Source organism: Stigmatopora nigra, chromosome 2 (genome assembly GCF_051989575.1).
Source record: "Stigmatopora nigra isolate UIUO_SnigA chromosome 2, RoL_Snig_1.1, whole genome shotgun sequence".
In the NCBI taxonomy this organism is placed as follows: domain Eukaryota; kingdom Metazoa; phylum Chordata; class Actinopteri; order Syngnathiformes; family Syngnathidae; genus Stigmatopora; species Stigmatopora nigra.
The window spans coordinates 8,486,588-8,501,940 of NC_135509.1; the positions used below are offsets into that span (position 1 = coordinate 8,486,588).

Consider the following 15,353-nt stretch of genomic DNA (forward strand, 5'->3'; position numbering starts at 1 on the left):
CCAAATTGGACGCTGCCCAGAACACCCAACACTTTAGTTTTTATTCTATTTCTTTGGTTTTTGTTGATTTTGTGTCTCGTTTGGAGCAGGGTTCCTTCCGTGTTTTGTTTACGTGGGAGTCTGACTGAGCCTCACAAAAAAAAAAAAAAGCCACAGACGGGAAAAGTTCCAATCCTCAAGTCAAAGAAATGCAATGTTTATTGTTGCACTATATTTAGTAATAAAAGAACACAACATTTCGTGCTTGATTTGATTTTCTTACCATCGCAAATCTTTTTGGGGCGGATTGAAAAATCAATACAAACAGTTTAGTATGTATTTCCTTTTCAACACATCCAAGTTTATCGATGGATGGAATGTTAGCGACCGTATTACTAATGTGATATCAAATTCAAAAAAATAGGTTGAATTTGAATATGTAAGAGTGCTGCAAAAGATCGTTTCAGGTTATTTCTGTATTAATCTGATATCTGCGTATCTACATTTTAGAAGGCACATTTACATTAAACATTTGCCATGGACATAGATGATTCTTTGCTAAAAGAACTCGTATAAAATCTTTTTTTAGTGAAACCCACATTTGGATAAAATCCAGACAGGCCTACTTGGATCCGGATTTGGCAGAATCAGAAGACGGTTTAGACGACTCTTCTGTTGGGAAGACCAAAAGGAAAAGGATTAAGGAAAAAAAAGATTTTGATAAACAGGCTGTATGGTCTCTTGAAAATAGGAAAACAAATAGGTTTTTCCCCATCGGTGTCTAATATAATATATAGAGGATAATTAGTTTTCTTCAGTTTACTACCATTAAAACAAAAAGACTAATCTACCCCAAAAAATTGAGTCTCATTTTAACGAGTTTGAAAAGTCCAAAATGTTGTTTGACCAAGTAACCTCTGGAACGAGGACACCAACCTTTCTCTTTCTTTTCCCGAGTCTCTTCGGCCGCCGTCTGGTCGGCACGGAAGAAAATGCGAGCACTGCTTAAGGAGAAGTGAAGGAGCTCAAACTCCTACCCCCCCCAAAAAAAAGAAATCATGAAAAATAAAAAGGAGAGTCAAAGCGAGCGTGGTAAACCCCCAACGAACCTGAAGGTAGAGATCCAGCCTCTTCTGAGTCAGGTTCATGGTCTGCAGCAACTTGACATCCTGACTGGCCGAGTTGAGGTGCTGCTCCTTCACCACCGCGTTCATCTCCTTCTTGTACTTGTCTCGCACCGACTGGAACCAGTGTAGCGAATCCAACTCCAGGTATTGGTCCAGGAGCTTCAGAATGTAGGCCACACCTGCGGGAAAACACAAAAGGCAGGCGGTCTAAGCTCAAGCCACGTGGGCTTCCAAGACCCCCTTTCGAGAGCCCACTCGCCCATGGCGAAGCCGTCGTCGGTGAAGGCGGCTCCGTTCTTGTTCTTCTTGCTCAGTTTCTCTTTGCAGCCGATGGAATGTTCCACAAAGTTCACCGTCTAAAGAAAAGTAGGCGGGAAAAATGGCATTATTCAGAAGACAGAGCCGACTGGGGACCCCCCGCACCCCCCACGCCTCACCAGAGGCGGGACCATCATGTAAAAGTTCCTCAGGTGCATGTTTTTGGCTCGGCGAAACTCGGGTGCGAACACCTCCACCAGCATCTTGAAGTACTCAGTGCCCTCGGCGGAGTTGCTGGTCAGGTCCCCCAAAACTGAATCCAGGACCCTGCACAGCCAAAGCGGATTTGGCGGCGGGCGTTGGAGGTGGCGGCGGCGGGAAAGCGGGCTTACCCTGCCGCTCTACGAGTTTCCTCCGATAATCCCTCCTCTTTGACCAGCTCCTCGAAGTCCACTATGTCCTCCAAGTCCGGGACGAACCTTGGGAAAGAGGTCATGCCAAGAGATGAGCGCTTCTGATTGGAGGCGGTGGGGAAAGGGCGTGGCCATACCTGATGGCGCTGCTGCAGCAGTGGATGCCTCCCGAACGGATCATGCGCACGTAGCCCATGGCATTACCTTCCAACAGACAATGTTTTTGGAGCGACAAATACGGAAGTAACTGGGGTACCATGAGAAAATCTCACTGACTTTGATAGGCCAGCAGCAATAATACTATCTCACCGATTTGACTGATGAGCTGTCGGAACTGATCCAGGTAGCTCTGTCCGTCAGGGGTGATGCCCAGCTTCCGGATGCCGCGGTTAAACTTCTCGGCGCGATCGAACGGATACTAGAAGAGAAGCGTTTGAAAAAGGGTCCAATCCCAAAATCCTTTGTTTTCCTACTGACCTTTTGATCAGACTGATCTTTGGTCTCCCTGAAGAAGCGGATGTCCTTGATGAGCCGGGACTTGATGTGTTCGTCGTACATGAACTGACTGAAGATGTAAAACTTCTTGCGCAGGAACTGATACGTAAAGTTGACCTGAAGAGGGCGCCAAAGATGAGCCATGACCATGGCTTAACCATCCACCTTCTGGCTCACCCACCGTGGTGTTCATGATCCCGGTGCCGTGCGTCCGGATGGAGTTGGCCACGTGACGGATGTTGATGGTGTTCAAGTGCTTGTTGTTGCTGGCTTTTTCGATGAAGATCTGCTCAAAGTGGGCGGCGGCTTAGAGAAAGGCAAGGTGGGAAAAGCGGGAGCGGGCGCTAAGCTAACGCACCTGGTTGTTGAGGTTGTAGAGGTAGCGTGAGACAAAGACGTGGATGTTCCTCATGATCTCCAAGACGTCCAGACCTTGCTCCAGCGTCTGGCTAGGCAGGTGGGCTTCCGTCATGGTCAGCCCGTAGCGTTGTGTGGCCAAGTTGCGCATCTCGCTGTAGGTGGCCCAGTCATGAAGAGCCACAGTGGTCAGGTTGTAGAAGGTTTTGTCCAGGTAGTGCGTCACGTAGGCTGGAAGGGGGCGACAAAAAGTGACATCTTGCCAATGTGAGCTTTTTCATTAAGTTGATTCCTCGAAAAATGAAGAACCAACCTTTAATATCGATGAATCGGTTGAAGAATCGGACGGGTTTGAGGTAGAAGAAATGCGCCAAATCCTTCATCCCCACTTTGAAAGGGTTCCGGTCGTCTAGTTTCAGGTGCGTGTGAACAGATAGCCGAAGATCCTTTTCAATCTCCTTACACAGTTTGTCCAGCAAGTGCTGTCATCCCACACCAGGGCAAAGTTTTCAGGCCCCGCATATTTTATTTTCCCCCCTACAAATGGCCGTCGACTCACCCGTTTGAATATATCTGTGATCTCCTTGTCGTAGTTCCCTAGCAGCTGGTCGGGTGACTCCATGTGTTTGCTTTGCAGCATGGCGGGCACGCAGTCTCTCAGGGCGCTAAACATGTACTGGTGGGGGGGAAAAAAAGCCAAATTGCGGTTCAGAAAATGATGACAAGATGTACATTTTTTGTCAATCCATTGCAAGGTTTTTTGTAGGGTTATTTTTAAGAATCGATAATGAAAATGAGCCAAACTTGAGTGGTAGATTTGCATTTAAATTATAGCATTAGCATGTTGCTAGCGCAAGACAGTTCTTACATACCTGAAATTTTAAGCGTACTGATTAGCCGACATTAAGAGTAGCAAAAAATATAGCTTTGTTGAAATAAGCTTTGTGGAGCGTGTGAAATTTTATTGTTTTCGGAGCAAAATATTATGGGGAAATATTATTTCTTGTTGGTGTGTAAATGTGTGTTAGCAGTCTGGACTACATGAACCACGATATTCGAGGGATTACTGTATTTCTTACATGTATTCGCGCTGCGTCCACCGCATTGTCGTAGACGTCATCCAAGTAGATGGGAAAGACAGCCCGGTGCCAGTAGAGGAAACTGCACTCGCACTGTAGCTTGACCCTAGAGGTCAAAAGAGTATGTGTTTGGATTTAGGGCGCATGACCCTCGGATTTGTGTTGACCTTGTGGGTGGGTACCTTTCGCTTAGTTCGCTGATTAGGTCGAGCTTCTTCAACACCAGCTGCAGTGGGAGTAACTCTTCGTCTTTGAAGGTTTTCTAAGGGAAAAGGCATGTTTTGTTGTCAATTGTAACATAATAGAAAGATATGGTGGCTTTGAGGGGGAATTTCTTTGAGAAGAAACTAAACAAAAAGAGGGCTTGATACGGCTTGTCTTTGAATAATAATTTCAAAATTGACTGTTTTGTTCCTTTTCATGTGCTGATTAATTAAAAAAATAGCAGAAAATGAGGAAAAAGATGAGAGCATTTACAGTCTTTTAGCATTTTGTGGTAAATTATTTGAAAAAAAAGTTACTAAAGTAATTAAAATAGTTAAGATCCTTGCTATTCACAACAATAGCCATCCAAATTCATTTAATTAATTTAATTGAACTTTTAATTTTATTCTATTTAAACTGCAAGTACTGGCTCGTCCATTTGCATCTCCCAGTCCAAACGGATTGGACACTTGAGGCCACCCAGAAAGGTTTAAACACGTTAGTTACCATCTGCGTTCCAACACAAAGCGCTAAAGACGCAACAAAACGCCTCTCCTTGGTGCTGGGCCCGCTGAGAACGTTTTCCGCCAACACCAGGGACGACAGGACGTCTAGACGCTGCTCGCTATACTTCTTATCCGATATGACTCTTTTCTAGGGGGAAGGACACCAAAACAAGCTCGATTACATTCCCCCATGCCCCCCAAAATAAATTAGAAGGGCGAAATCTCATCACAGCTCAAGTTCGACCTTGGCCACGCAGATGGCGTTGAGCGCTTGGGACTGCAGTTGCTGAGTGATGTGAGACACGGAATCCGCCACCACCACCGAACGTCTGTGGAAGGTGTGCTCCACGGCCTGGGGATGAGGAGCCACGTTTTAGCACGTCGGGCGCGTGGTGACGTCCGGGCGCCGACCTTTAAAAGCTCCACCAATCGACATAGAGCTTTGACGGACGTCTTGGTCATTGGACGCTGCGTAGACATGTACATGTTCATGCTGGTCTTGATGATGGTACTGATGCTGTACGCATACAGGATGCCCTGCAAAAGCGGGAATAATATGGTCACGATATTGCATTTACACGAATCATTATGCATCTTTACAGGTATGGCATTGGTGGACATAAAAAATAGGTGGCTACACTACCACTGGCGTCCACTAGTAGGCAGTAAATCACATTTTTATACTTCATTAAAGCTAGTTATGGCTCAATTTTTGATACCAATACATTAACTTGGATGGGAACTTTTTTTCTTTTTTTAACCTAACAAAAATTAATAAAGATTCTCAGACATCTGGAATAAAAGCAGAAAATATTTCAATTAATTCCTAAATTATTCATGACAAGTTATTAGTCAAATTTGAAAAAAATTCTTTTGAGGAGCCCGGCTCACCTGCACGAAAACGCTGCACCTGCTGTTCAGATCTTCGGCCATCTTGTCGCTCTTCTGCTCCTTGCACAAAATGGCCTCCATCTTCATCATCCACGACGTTACAAAGACGTAGTACGATTGAACGTCCCTGAAGACCAAGTGGCGTTAATTTTTCTAATGGCACAAACACGATGGCGGGTAGGGGGGGACTTACTTAGTGAGGGTCTGAGCCCTTTGCAGCAGGAAGCCATCTCGATGTACTCGGATGGCATGGACGCTCTTCTTGTCCATAGTCTTAGCGGCGGCGGGGACTTTGGTGAGCAGGAACGTGTCGGGGAACCAGATGATGTTGGCGATCAGAGTGACGGCGGGAACCTGATGCAAGAACGCAGAAATTTAGAACTCTGAGAATGCAGAGCTTCTGCGACCTTTGACCTCTGTGTCAAGGAGTTACCATTAAACTTGCGGCATAGATTTGTCATATAAAACAAATGTGGATATATGATATATAAGATATTCATTTTGGGGTAATAAGGTCAAATGTGACAGCACCAAACTGAAATTTTACTTTGACATTAATGTCTTTTACTGTCCCAGAAACATCTTCATTCACCAGAGTGACCAATGAGTGCTTTGAATACCTTTTTACAAATCTCCAAGAGTGATTTGTAGAGCCTTTTGTCCACGCTTCTAAACAGGTGAAAGTGAAGCACGAAAAGGGCGCACACGCCAACATATTTGTCCCTCTGATCAATTTCCGTCGGTTCACCTGCAAGCAACATAAAAACATCAAGTCAAATTGAACTGAACAAATGGAAAAAGGTTATTTTTTTTAAAACGGACCAATTTTGGACTCCACGTTGGCAAATATGGTTCGAATGTTGAAGGCAAACTCTTCGGCAAAAGCAGTATTTTTGCTAATCGATATTCCGTCTGCAAAGTCATCGAATCTCTGGTCCACGCATGCCTGTTGGAAACCAGAAAACATTTTAATCCTGTTTATTTATATTTATTTTTTGTGGAAGCACACATTTTTGTGGACAAAAAAATCTTTAAGTAATTATCAAAACAAATTCTACCTAAATTGCTCCCCCACCATTTTGAAAACAAACCTGCAAAATGCTGCCATCTAAGAGTTGTCCCTCAAGTTTCAGCAAAAGCTTCTCAAATGGCTTCAACTTGTCTTCGGCAATTGAAAATTTCCCAGGATTGTGTTGCACGGACTTCAATAACCTAGAAGCAAAAACAGGTCAAAACCAGAATGGCCCAATGACAAATAATCCTTCTTTTAATCCAAAAACAAACACATCTTACCTTTTATACATCTGCCAGTGATCTTTAAGCGTGCTATGATTTTCCATGATTTCATCAAGCGTGAGCAGGACCACCAACAACTCCCCGAGTTGTTCAAACACAATCTAAGGCGAGAAAATGCTCGCAAAGTTTCAACTGTCATTATTACCATCAAAACTCAACATTTACCTGGAAATGGACGCCGGATGAGTCGATAATTTTTGTTGCAGACCTAAAATAGAATCGTATGGATTAGTTGACAGTACCAGATTTGTTGTTTTTTTAATTGAATTGAATGCTTTTATTATTTTCACCTGGGACAAACGATAATTTTGGAGGATAATTGAAAATATATATATTTTTGGTAATAAAAAAAATGAAAACACTTGAGTGTTTGAATAAGAGTATTAATAAATTGACTACTTTTGCTCATTTTTTAAATAAGGTTAAATATTGAACACGCTCGTCTAATATTGCCAAATACAAGCAGGGCGCAACTGCTACATCCTTATTTGGGTTTTCCTGGGAAAATGTTTACAAGATTCACGGGGGCTTACGTAAGTTACACAAGTCCTTTTTAGGGCATTAGACATTGCATATATTATTCTGCATAATGGATTCATTTAGGGATAATTCTACAATATTACCAGTTACACTTTGTAAATCTAATATGAATACAAACAAAAAGGATTTATTTAATTAAAATTACAAAGTAAAAAAATAAATAAAATAAAAACATTTGATACTGTTCAAAATGGATTGGACATTTAAACCCCGCCCCCAAAAAGAAAGACATTCGGAATTATTCCCAATTTACTTGTTGCTGGTGTAGAGTGCCGCCAGTTGATGAACAATGTTGACCACCACTTCATAGCATCTTGACACAAAACATGACAGTTCCTGAAAATACATTTTTTTCTGTAACGACTCCATTTTAACAACACAAATTCCTTTTGCCCGTACCTGCAAAAAGGAGATGAATCTTCCCATCTGAATTTGGCACTGGCCTTCAACGACGCTACAGTCAGACACTGTCCAAAACAAGGATATATATTAATCAAATAATCCATCCTAGAAGAATAAGAAATACAGAAGTGGAGTGGCAGAATACCTCCTTCTCCGTAGTACAATAAACCATTGTAGAACTTGTTTTCAGCCTGCGAAGCAACAAGATGAGAATGATGAATCGGAGGTACGACAACAAAAATGAACACGCTTACCTCATACTTGAGATTCTTGACTTCGCTGCACAGAGCAGCGTACACTGTGATGACTTTGTTCAGAACCTGAAGTCAAAAAATGTCGCGACAAAAAGGAGGAAAAATTGATTTCAATGTAAAAACTTTGAAGGAAGCGGTTCATGATTTTGCTCGTGAATCAAAATTCTGCATTTCCATAACTAAAGAAATTGCTCAAAAATAAGAAAAACTGTAAATATTTTCAAAATATTTGTTTAAGCTTCACCTTATTGTCAGTTTTAATCATCTCCAACAAGGATGACTGTTCATATGGAAGGAGCTGGAAAAAAAAAGCAAAACAAGGATGAGAATCACTCACAATCCTTGTTTTTTTAGGGTTAATACTTTAGTTTGCTCTCCATGATGTCATATTGTCTTACTTTGAGGGCAATGGGATCCAAAGTGAAATCCCAAACATCTCCAATGGAGTCATCGAGAGCCTCCTCGATGCCACTCAACTGAGCTGTGTACTCATCCAGGAACTTCCTGTAGTTCTTCAGTTGAACTTCTGTGTGGATTTCTGTGGATGACAGATGTTCCTCAAGGATACCATTTCAAAGACTTGAAAAGCTAACACGTTTATTCACCCACAAATACCACAACACTGCCTGCAGTGCAGTTCCATATTGCATTGACATACATTAAATGAAGCAGGGGAAGTATGCTAAATATTCCAGCACTGTTCAGTACTCTCGTTACGTAACGGACAAAGTCATAACTTTAATTTATCAAAGCAATATGCTGAATGGTGGCCATAGAATTGATTGAGCTAACTAACTTGCTAGCTACTGTAAGCTAATGCAGCCACTTTCAAAACATTCGATGGCGACTTACTCTGTGAGCCGTCGTCAAAACGGTCAAATTCCCAGTCAGGTGCAATGGATTCTATCGACATCTTTTTGCTGGAAATGATGACAAACACAGTTTTTAAAATAAGGAGCTACAAGAACCCATGATGGGTCTTATGATTTGTCAAAAAGGCGCAAGGGTTCATGGGGAAATGAGTCCGGAAAACAAAGGAACTGGCGTAAAACTAAATGTCTTATACGTGCTGTGAGTTAACGGGGCGAAAAACGTCGTCACTTGTCGGCCATGTTGGGTCGGGACCGGTGGCTAAATAATTCCTTTTTTTAAACAGTTATATAATGTCTTTTTTTAATAGAAAAAAAGCCTAATAATTAACTGCTTATTAATTTAGGCACCAATTTAATGCCAAATATAGTTTGAATTAAATAATAATTGATAAAACATTTAACAATTAACAACTTTACTCCTCATCTACATATTTGAATGGAAAAACACACAAATGGGAATATATTATGTCACATATAATATATAATGGAATAGCTCAAACCATAATTGTCTAGATCAGCTGGCCATAGGAAACAACTCTAGATTTGGAAAGTAAAATTTCAATTTCTAGTCATTCGTGCATTTTAATTCTCCCCAAGCAACACATAAATAAGAATCCTTTCTATGTCACTTCTTCTTCACTGATGTGCCACAAGCTGGAATTCAATTACCACTAACTAGCAAGGAGGTGCCAATGCCTTCTTGAGAGGAAAAAGTGGACCAAAGTGGAATACTTCTTTTAAGAAATGACATATCTCAGAAAAAATGCAGGCAGTATTTTTATTATTATTTTAGAAATAGTTGTGAGGTTTGCTTCTTGAATAGCATGTCTTGGTTCTGGGGGCGTTGAGACAATGTCACACTTATTGTGGACACTCGGCAAATCATTTTAGAGCATGACGCCACAGCGAAAGGTCAGCCGTCAGTCGTGTGACAAGTTATCATCGCTTGTGGAGTCAATACACTCAAAGGTAAGGCTTTTAAAATGTTGTATGTCAGGGAAGATTTTGCCTGAAAATATGCAAAATTGACTAAACTAACTTATATTGTAAACGATTTAAACTTTATGTATGTGTTTCCAGTAACATTGAACCTGTTCAATGAATGTGTACTTGTGCTTCTAAGTTAAAATGGATTGGACGTTTAATGCTGTCAATGGCATGGAAAGATGAGTATTCGAAGTCAGCTCTCCTGGTTTAAATGGGTTTGAAGTTCATTCTTGTCAATGGCATTGAAGGAGTTCATTTTGGGATGCTTTCTGTTGGTTTTGACTTGCTTCGTATATTTTGGATCATTTATAGTAGATTTTTGGGTGTATTGGGGTCACTTACTGTTAATTCTGGGGCTTTTAAGGTGCTGTTTATTTTGGGATATTTTTCCCTTCTGTAAACAAATGTAGCAATTGGGAATAATTGAAGATATTTCGATTTATAATGTCACATTGAGTAAGAGTTGTATTAAAAAGAAGTTGACCATTTGTTTTGCTTATTTGATGATGCCAAAAACAGGGGGAAAAATCAATCTAGAATTGAGTTTAGTGGCAGGAATGTCAGGAATGTCAATTGAAATGTCACACAAGACAAGCTCAGTTCTGCTGGTGAACTCATTTGGAGTGACAACCAGGCACTCTTTGCATCACGTGACTTCCAACCACCATGTGACTGTTTTGCAACCTAAGCAGATGGAAAACTGTCCCGCAGAAAAGTTTTTGGGAGCTTTACGATAAACAAACCCAAAAGATTCATTGTGTATTTACAAATGTTACAGCCTACTAAAAAAAAAAACACACACAATCCAATCACCAACTGCGATGCTTTGAATTTGACTGCTTAGGCAGACATTTCCTTTGCCAAAGTTCTTCTTTAGTTATCATTTGTTTTATTTTTAGGGCCAGAACCCAACTTATTATGGAATTCCCAGAGTCAAAGACACAAGACACCAGCAGTGTCAATCACCTCATCCCCAAATGGAATATTTCATCGCTCAGTTTAAATAATGAAGAAGGGACGGAGACAGACCCGCTACTACCCAAAGACGGCCGTAGATTCCGAAGAACCTTGGGGGAGGAGAATAGGTCACCCGCAGTAGAGGTTCCTCCAGAGACGCTCTGTTCCTTGGTCCTGCAGATCCTCTTGCCGTTTCTTCTGGCCGGCCTGGGGACCGTCTTTGCTGGCCTGCTTCTTGACGTCGTTCAGGTGAGCAAATTATGGACTTATTCTTCAAACCGTTACTGGGCAAGTAACACATATTGGTTCTGTTCATAATAAAAAAAGCCTTCATTTTCCATTTTGCTTATGCTCGCAAAGGGGGTGCTGGAGTCTATCCTAGCCAATTATGGGCAGGATACGACGGACACTCTGAATTGATTGCTAGTGTTAGTTAATCTTCTTAAAGGAGGATTTTGTGAAATTATAGACAAACAAAGATTAATTCTCTCTGAAATATGTTTGTTTCTCTTTGAACAGTTTTTGCAACTGCCAGAACACCGGAAAAATTGTTTATACTTCAAACACCAGTGCCATATACTGACTGTGGTCGTACCACAAGGCTACACAAATCAATGATCACATACAAGCAATCACTTTGATCATAGTGAGTTCATGGTGAGATAATTCGAATTGTTAAAAGTAAATAAGACTAGTATATACGTTTTTTTCCCTTTAGTTTTTAAATTGTGATAAAGAAACAGACGATTAAGCTTCAACTCATTGGATGCCACGAACAAGGATAGATTCGTTGGGATTGGTGGTGAATGGCCATGTTTTATTTTTGTGTGTGTTTGCACAGCAGAGCTGGGATGTTTTTCAAGAAGTCACCGAGCTCCTCATTTTGCTTCCGGCTGTGTTGGGCATGAAGGGAAACCTGGAAATGACGCTGGCTTCCCGACTCTCCACGGCCGTGAGTGCTGGGACACTTTCCCTTTCACTTCTAAAAAAAAATCCACTCCTTATCTGCTCAACCTTTTAATCCAAGTGAAAAATAATCATCAATAGCAATCATTCATTTCCGAGGGTCACGGAGGGTGCTGGATCCCAATCCAGCCAACATGTGGCCAGCCAATTAAAGACCATAAGGAGTCAAAGGACAATGATTCGTGCTTCAGCAGGGACAGTTTAGCAATCGGTTAGCCTAGCCTGCATGATTTTTTGCGATGTGGAAAGGAAGCCGAGTACCCTGGGAAAACCCACACAAGCCCGGGAAGACCATACAAACTCTACACAGTAAAGTCAGAACCTGGGATTGAACCCTCGATCTCAGAAATGTGTAGCCGACGTCTTTGGAGTCGTCCAATACAAATAATTTTAAAAAATAAATAAAACACTTTTTTGGAGGAACAGATTTTTTTTTCATTGTGTCGGACAGAAAATAATTTGAAAATAAGACATTTTTTTTCTTCTTCTTTGTAACATATAAGGATTGTTATGTGCTGGTCATTTCTAGGTAATGCAAATGGTTGGTTGTGCAAGTCCTAATTGAATTATGGCCCTCATAAATGTCCCCTTGTTTGGAATTCCGGTAATCTGAGTCTGTGAGATCTTCCTTCTCACTGCTAGGATCATTTGTTCTCAAGCATTTGAGTGATAACACATGTTTTACTAGACCTCCTGGAAGCCTTAAGTGGACCCTCCCTCCTAAAAGAAACAGGTTTCTTGTTCAAACTAAGGCTGTTTATGTCTACAAGAGGAAGATATATGTTGGTGTGGGTCAGATCTTCGACCAAGTGGGCTTTGTTTTTGCCAAGTGATTAACCGCAGCCTGAACCCCAAGTTAAAACAAACGTGCAGAATTGTGGGTATGGGGCACCCCTGAAGGGAAAAATAAAGGTGGCTAGGGTTTAAGGTCTGAGAACAAAGTCAGAACTTAAGTTCAGAACTTTCATAATTACTCTTAAAGTGGGATTTCTCACTGTTTTCTGAGAATTGTGTCTTCAAAGTGCAAATTCTCACTTTGTTCTCAAAATGATTGACTTTATTATCCCAATGATGCCCTTGAAAGTCTTTTAATTTGGACATTAAAGTCAGAATTCTCACTTTATTCTCTAAATGAAAGATTTTATCAGAATTCTGACATAAAAGTCTGAATATATTCACCCCAACACATTTCTTTATCAGGTAAATGCGGGAAAAATGGAAGTTGCACGGGAAAAGTGGATGTTGATCCTGGGAAACCTGGCACTCAAACAAGTAAAAATGTTTTTATAAATACATATATATAATAAGAAAAGAGCCAGAGTAGCTCCTGGCTAATTTTAGCACTGTGGTTGTTTCTTTCCAGCTTCAAGCTAGCATTCTGGGCCTGTTAGCATCCTTCATTGCCGTGCTCTTGGGCTGTATTGCTGACGGAAGCGTCCCGTTTCATCATATGGTCCTTCTGTGTTCAACCGGCCTTTGGACCGCGTTTGTGGCTTCGCTTTTGCAAGGTAACATAACAAAATGGCTGCCATTGTTTCCTTTCTAACGCGCCATTCTTTGACCACGGTCAGGTATGGTCATGGTCGGCGTGATTCTCGGCTCCAAGCGGCTGGGGATCAACCCCGACAACGTAGCTACGCCCATGGCTGCCAGTTTTGGTGACCTGGTTACTCTGGCCTTACTGGCTTTCTTCAGTCGCTGGTTCTACTCCCTCATTGGTAAGTACAAGTGCGCCAGAAGATGCAATATTTGGCTAGATTGGCTATAACTGACCCTCAATGGCAACACTTTCTCTCGACAGAACTGTATTCGTATGCTTTGTATCTCCTGGATCTGTTTCTGTTGTTTCTGATGCCCATCTGGACGGTCATCTCATCGAAACACCCTGCCAGCCGGCTCCTCCTCCGCACCGGCTGGGAACCAATCGTGACGGCCATGCTCATTAGCAGGTACTACTATAAGGCCGTTGACGTCTGTTGGGGGTTGGCTAGACGTCTGGAAATGGCGGCGTCAACCGGCCCCTCACAACAAGGCGTCAATGACGATCAAGGTTATCGTTGACGCGTTGCTGTGACGCCCCCGTTTTCAGACGCACTTCCAGATTTGCACTTCTGTGTCCTTTATTTCAGTTTAGGTGGGCTTATTTTGGATAAAACCGTGTCAGACCCCAACTTGGCCGGAATCATACTTTACGCCCCGGTTATCAATGGTTAGCCGTCTTTTTTTTTAAACAACTTTTTAGAGTGTCCTTATTTTCACCAGAGAATTGCTTTCACTACTATTTCAAAGGGATAATTGGTCTCTTGGACAGGAATTGGAGGAAACCTGGTCTCCATTCAAGCAAGCCGCATTTCCACCAATTTACACATGAATTTCTCACCTGGTGATCTTCCTGAAAATCGTAAAAAGTGCTGTCACCAACCATGCGGAGCCTTCTTTGGTTCAGGTAAAGCAGGGGGGAATCAAACTCCAAAAATTCTAAGTAGATTTTTTAAATTTATTTCAAAATCAAGGCTACAAGACTTTGTAGCGTCATGACATCATGGCGTCATGACATCATCGTGTTGTGACATTATGGCGTGGTGTTGGATGGAGATGATGTCATGACGCCATGTTGTTATGATGTCGTGCCATGGTACCATGATGTCATGACGCCATGACATGACACCTTGATGTCATGACACCATGATGTCATGACATCATGGTGTCATGACATCATGGTGTCATGACATCATGGTGTCATGACATCATAGTGTCATGACATCATAGTGTCATGACACTATGATGTCATGACACCATGATGTCATGACATGGCGTCATGACATCATGGTGTCGTGATGTCACAGCAATATGGCGGTGTAACCATGCTGTTTCATGTCGTCTTTTATTCGGGTGTGGAGCAGGTCCGAATAGTAGATGTGCCAAAGTCCTGCTGTTGATGGTAGTCCCTGGCCAGCTGCTTTTTCTCTACCTGATTCATCTGATCAAAGGGGCTCCCAGCATGCCCAGCCTGCCCTTCACCGTCGCCTTCTTGTCAGCTTCGTTTGTTCAGGTGCGTCAGGTTTTTCCTTTTTTAAATAAAGGACTGAATATTTAAAAAAATGTCATTTAAGAGAATATTTGCTATTAAGAGGCTCAAAGAGCAGATTTGTATGTTGGATGAAATTGAAACTATGAGGTGGCCCTTGACAAAAAGAGTTTGACACTCCTGTGTTAGATGGATCAAAGCTATCGTTGTAGAATTGTAAACATGATTATTATTCAAATCAGACAAAGCGAAGAAGAGTTGGGGTTCTCTGATTGGTTAGGGTTTTTAACCCGGGGTCCAGCCTCAGATCTCCGGAATGCTTAATTTCTTTCTAGATGGTCCTTCCTCTCTTGAATGCACTTGTACCCGGCAGGTCTTTTGTTTACTGTGTATTGCTGACGGACTGGTCCATTGTTTGTGGAGGAGGCGTCAGGACCCCGACAGTTACTCCATACCTTACCTCACAGCTCTCGGGGATCTTTTGGGAACGGCTCTTCTCTCCCTCGCCTTCCTCTTGCTTTGGTGGACTGGGGACTCTGGAGGAGTATAAACATTTCCACTACAGAATTTTATCCTTTTAAAAGAGCCATTCTGGTTCTTTTCTTTTTAGGACAATTGAGACCTGTTATCAGGCAAGTGTTGTTCCATAATTGCTTCTTCCTTTTTATTTTTTTTAAATAAAATGCTATTTATATGATCCTATTGTTTGATTATTATTAAAGGCATGTAGATACTTTTGGCA

General features: G+C 41.8%; 2 protein-coding genes across 4 annotated transcripts; one reads left to right on the plus strand and one right to left on the minus strand.

Moving 5' to 3' along the window:
- Window positions 1-166: 166 nt before the first annotated feature.
- Window positions 167-8,831, minus strand: washc4 (WASH complex subunit 4). Its single transcript, XM_077712313.1, has 32 exons — window positions 8,654-8,831; window positions 8,200-8,339; window positions 8,046-8,099; window positions 7,802-7,867; window positions 7,693-7,738; window positions 7,545-7,612; window positions 7,399-7,481; window positions 6,771-6,813; window positions 6,603-6,706; window positions 6,401-6,521; window positions 6,132-6,255; window positions 5,930-6,057; window positions 5,503-5,663; window positions 5,310-5,436; window positions 4,830-4,955; window positions 4,663-4,770; window positions 4,420-4,566; window positions 3,891-3,970; window positions 3,709-3,814; window positions 3,189-3,305; window positions 2,943-3,111; window positions 2,631-2,860; window positions 2,454-2,558; window positions 2,255-2,389; window positions 2,087-2,195; window positions 1,915-1,981; window positions 1,757-1,843; window positions 1,544-1,691; window positions 1,366-1,462; window positions 1,089-1,285; window positions 916-1,012; window positions 167-651 (listed from the first exon to the last, which is right to left on the minus strand). The coding sequence occupies exons 1-32, from the start codon at window positions 8,712-8,714 to the stop codon at window positions 602-604; spliced, it is 3,501 nt and encodes a 1,166-aa protein (XP_077568439.1). The 5' UTR covers window positions 8,715-8,831; the 3' UTR covers window positions 167-601.
- Window positions 8,832-9,285: 454 nt separating this feature from the next.
- On the plus strand, window positions 9,286-15,308 carry slc41a2a (solute carrier family 41 member 2a). 3 transcript variants are annotated; one of them, XM_077712301.1, is made up of 11 exons: window positions 9,286-9,642; window positions 10,560-10,866; window positions 11,459-11,569; window positions 12,784-12,855; window positions 12,947-13,091; window positions 13,155-13,301; window positions 13,385-13,532; window positions 13,713-13,792; window positions 13,895-14,029; window positions 14,487-14,635; window positions 14,985-15,308. In XM_077712301.1, exons 2-11 carry the CDS (start codon window positions 10,579-10,581, stop codon window positions 15,159-15,161), a joined length of 1,452 nt encoding a protein of 483 aa, XP_077568427.1. In that variant the 5' UTR covers window positions 9,286-9,642; window positions 10,560-10,578; the 3' UTR covers window positions 15,162-15,308. The 3 variants fall into 3 exon arrangements, with proteins under 3 accessions (XP_077568427.1, XP_077568428.1, XP_077568429.1); XM_077712302.1 differs by having other exon boundaries at window positions 9,287-9,642; window positions 11,462-11,569; XM_077712303.1 differs by lacking the exon at window positions 9,286-9,642 and adding an exon at window positions 11,137-11,274 and having other exon boundaries at window positions 10,724-10,866; window positions 11,462-11,569.
- The last annotated feature ends 45 nt before the right edge of the window (window positions 15,309-15,353 follow it).

What these genes read in the sequence shown, in the direction of transcription:
- washc4 (XM_077712313.1), bottom strand. Translation starts at nt 8,714, where the DNA reads ATGTCGATAGAATCCATTGCACCTGACTGGGAATTTGACCGTTTTGAC. An exon ending in GATTCATCTCCTTTTTGCAG is followed by an intron (nt 7,482 to 7,544) that starts GTACGGGCAAAA and finishes ATGTATTTTCAG; the next exon opens with GAACTGTCATGTTTTGTGTC. An exon ending in AGGGCTCAGACCCTCACTAA is followed by an intron (nt 5,437 to 5,502) that starts GTAAGTCCCCCC and finishes CTTGGTCTTCAG; the next exon opens with GGACGTTCAATCGTACTACG.
- slc41a2a (XM_077712301.1), top strand. Translation starts at nt 10,579, where the DNA reads ATGGAATTCCCAGAGTCAAAGACACAAGACACCAGCAGTGTCAATCAC. An exon ending in GAAACCTGGCACTCAAACAA is followed by an intron (nt 12,856 to 12,946) that starts GTAAAAATGTTT and finishes GTTTCTTTCCAG; the next exon opens with CTTCAAGCTAGCATTCTGGG. An exon ending in TGTCAGCTTCGTTTGTTCAG is followed by an intron (nt 14,636 to 14,984) that starts GTGCGTCAGGTT and finishes TGTACCCGGCAG; the next exon opens with GTCTTTTGTTTACTGTGTAT.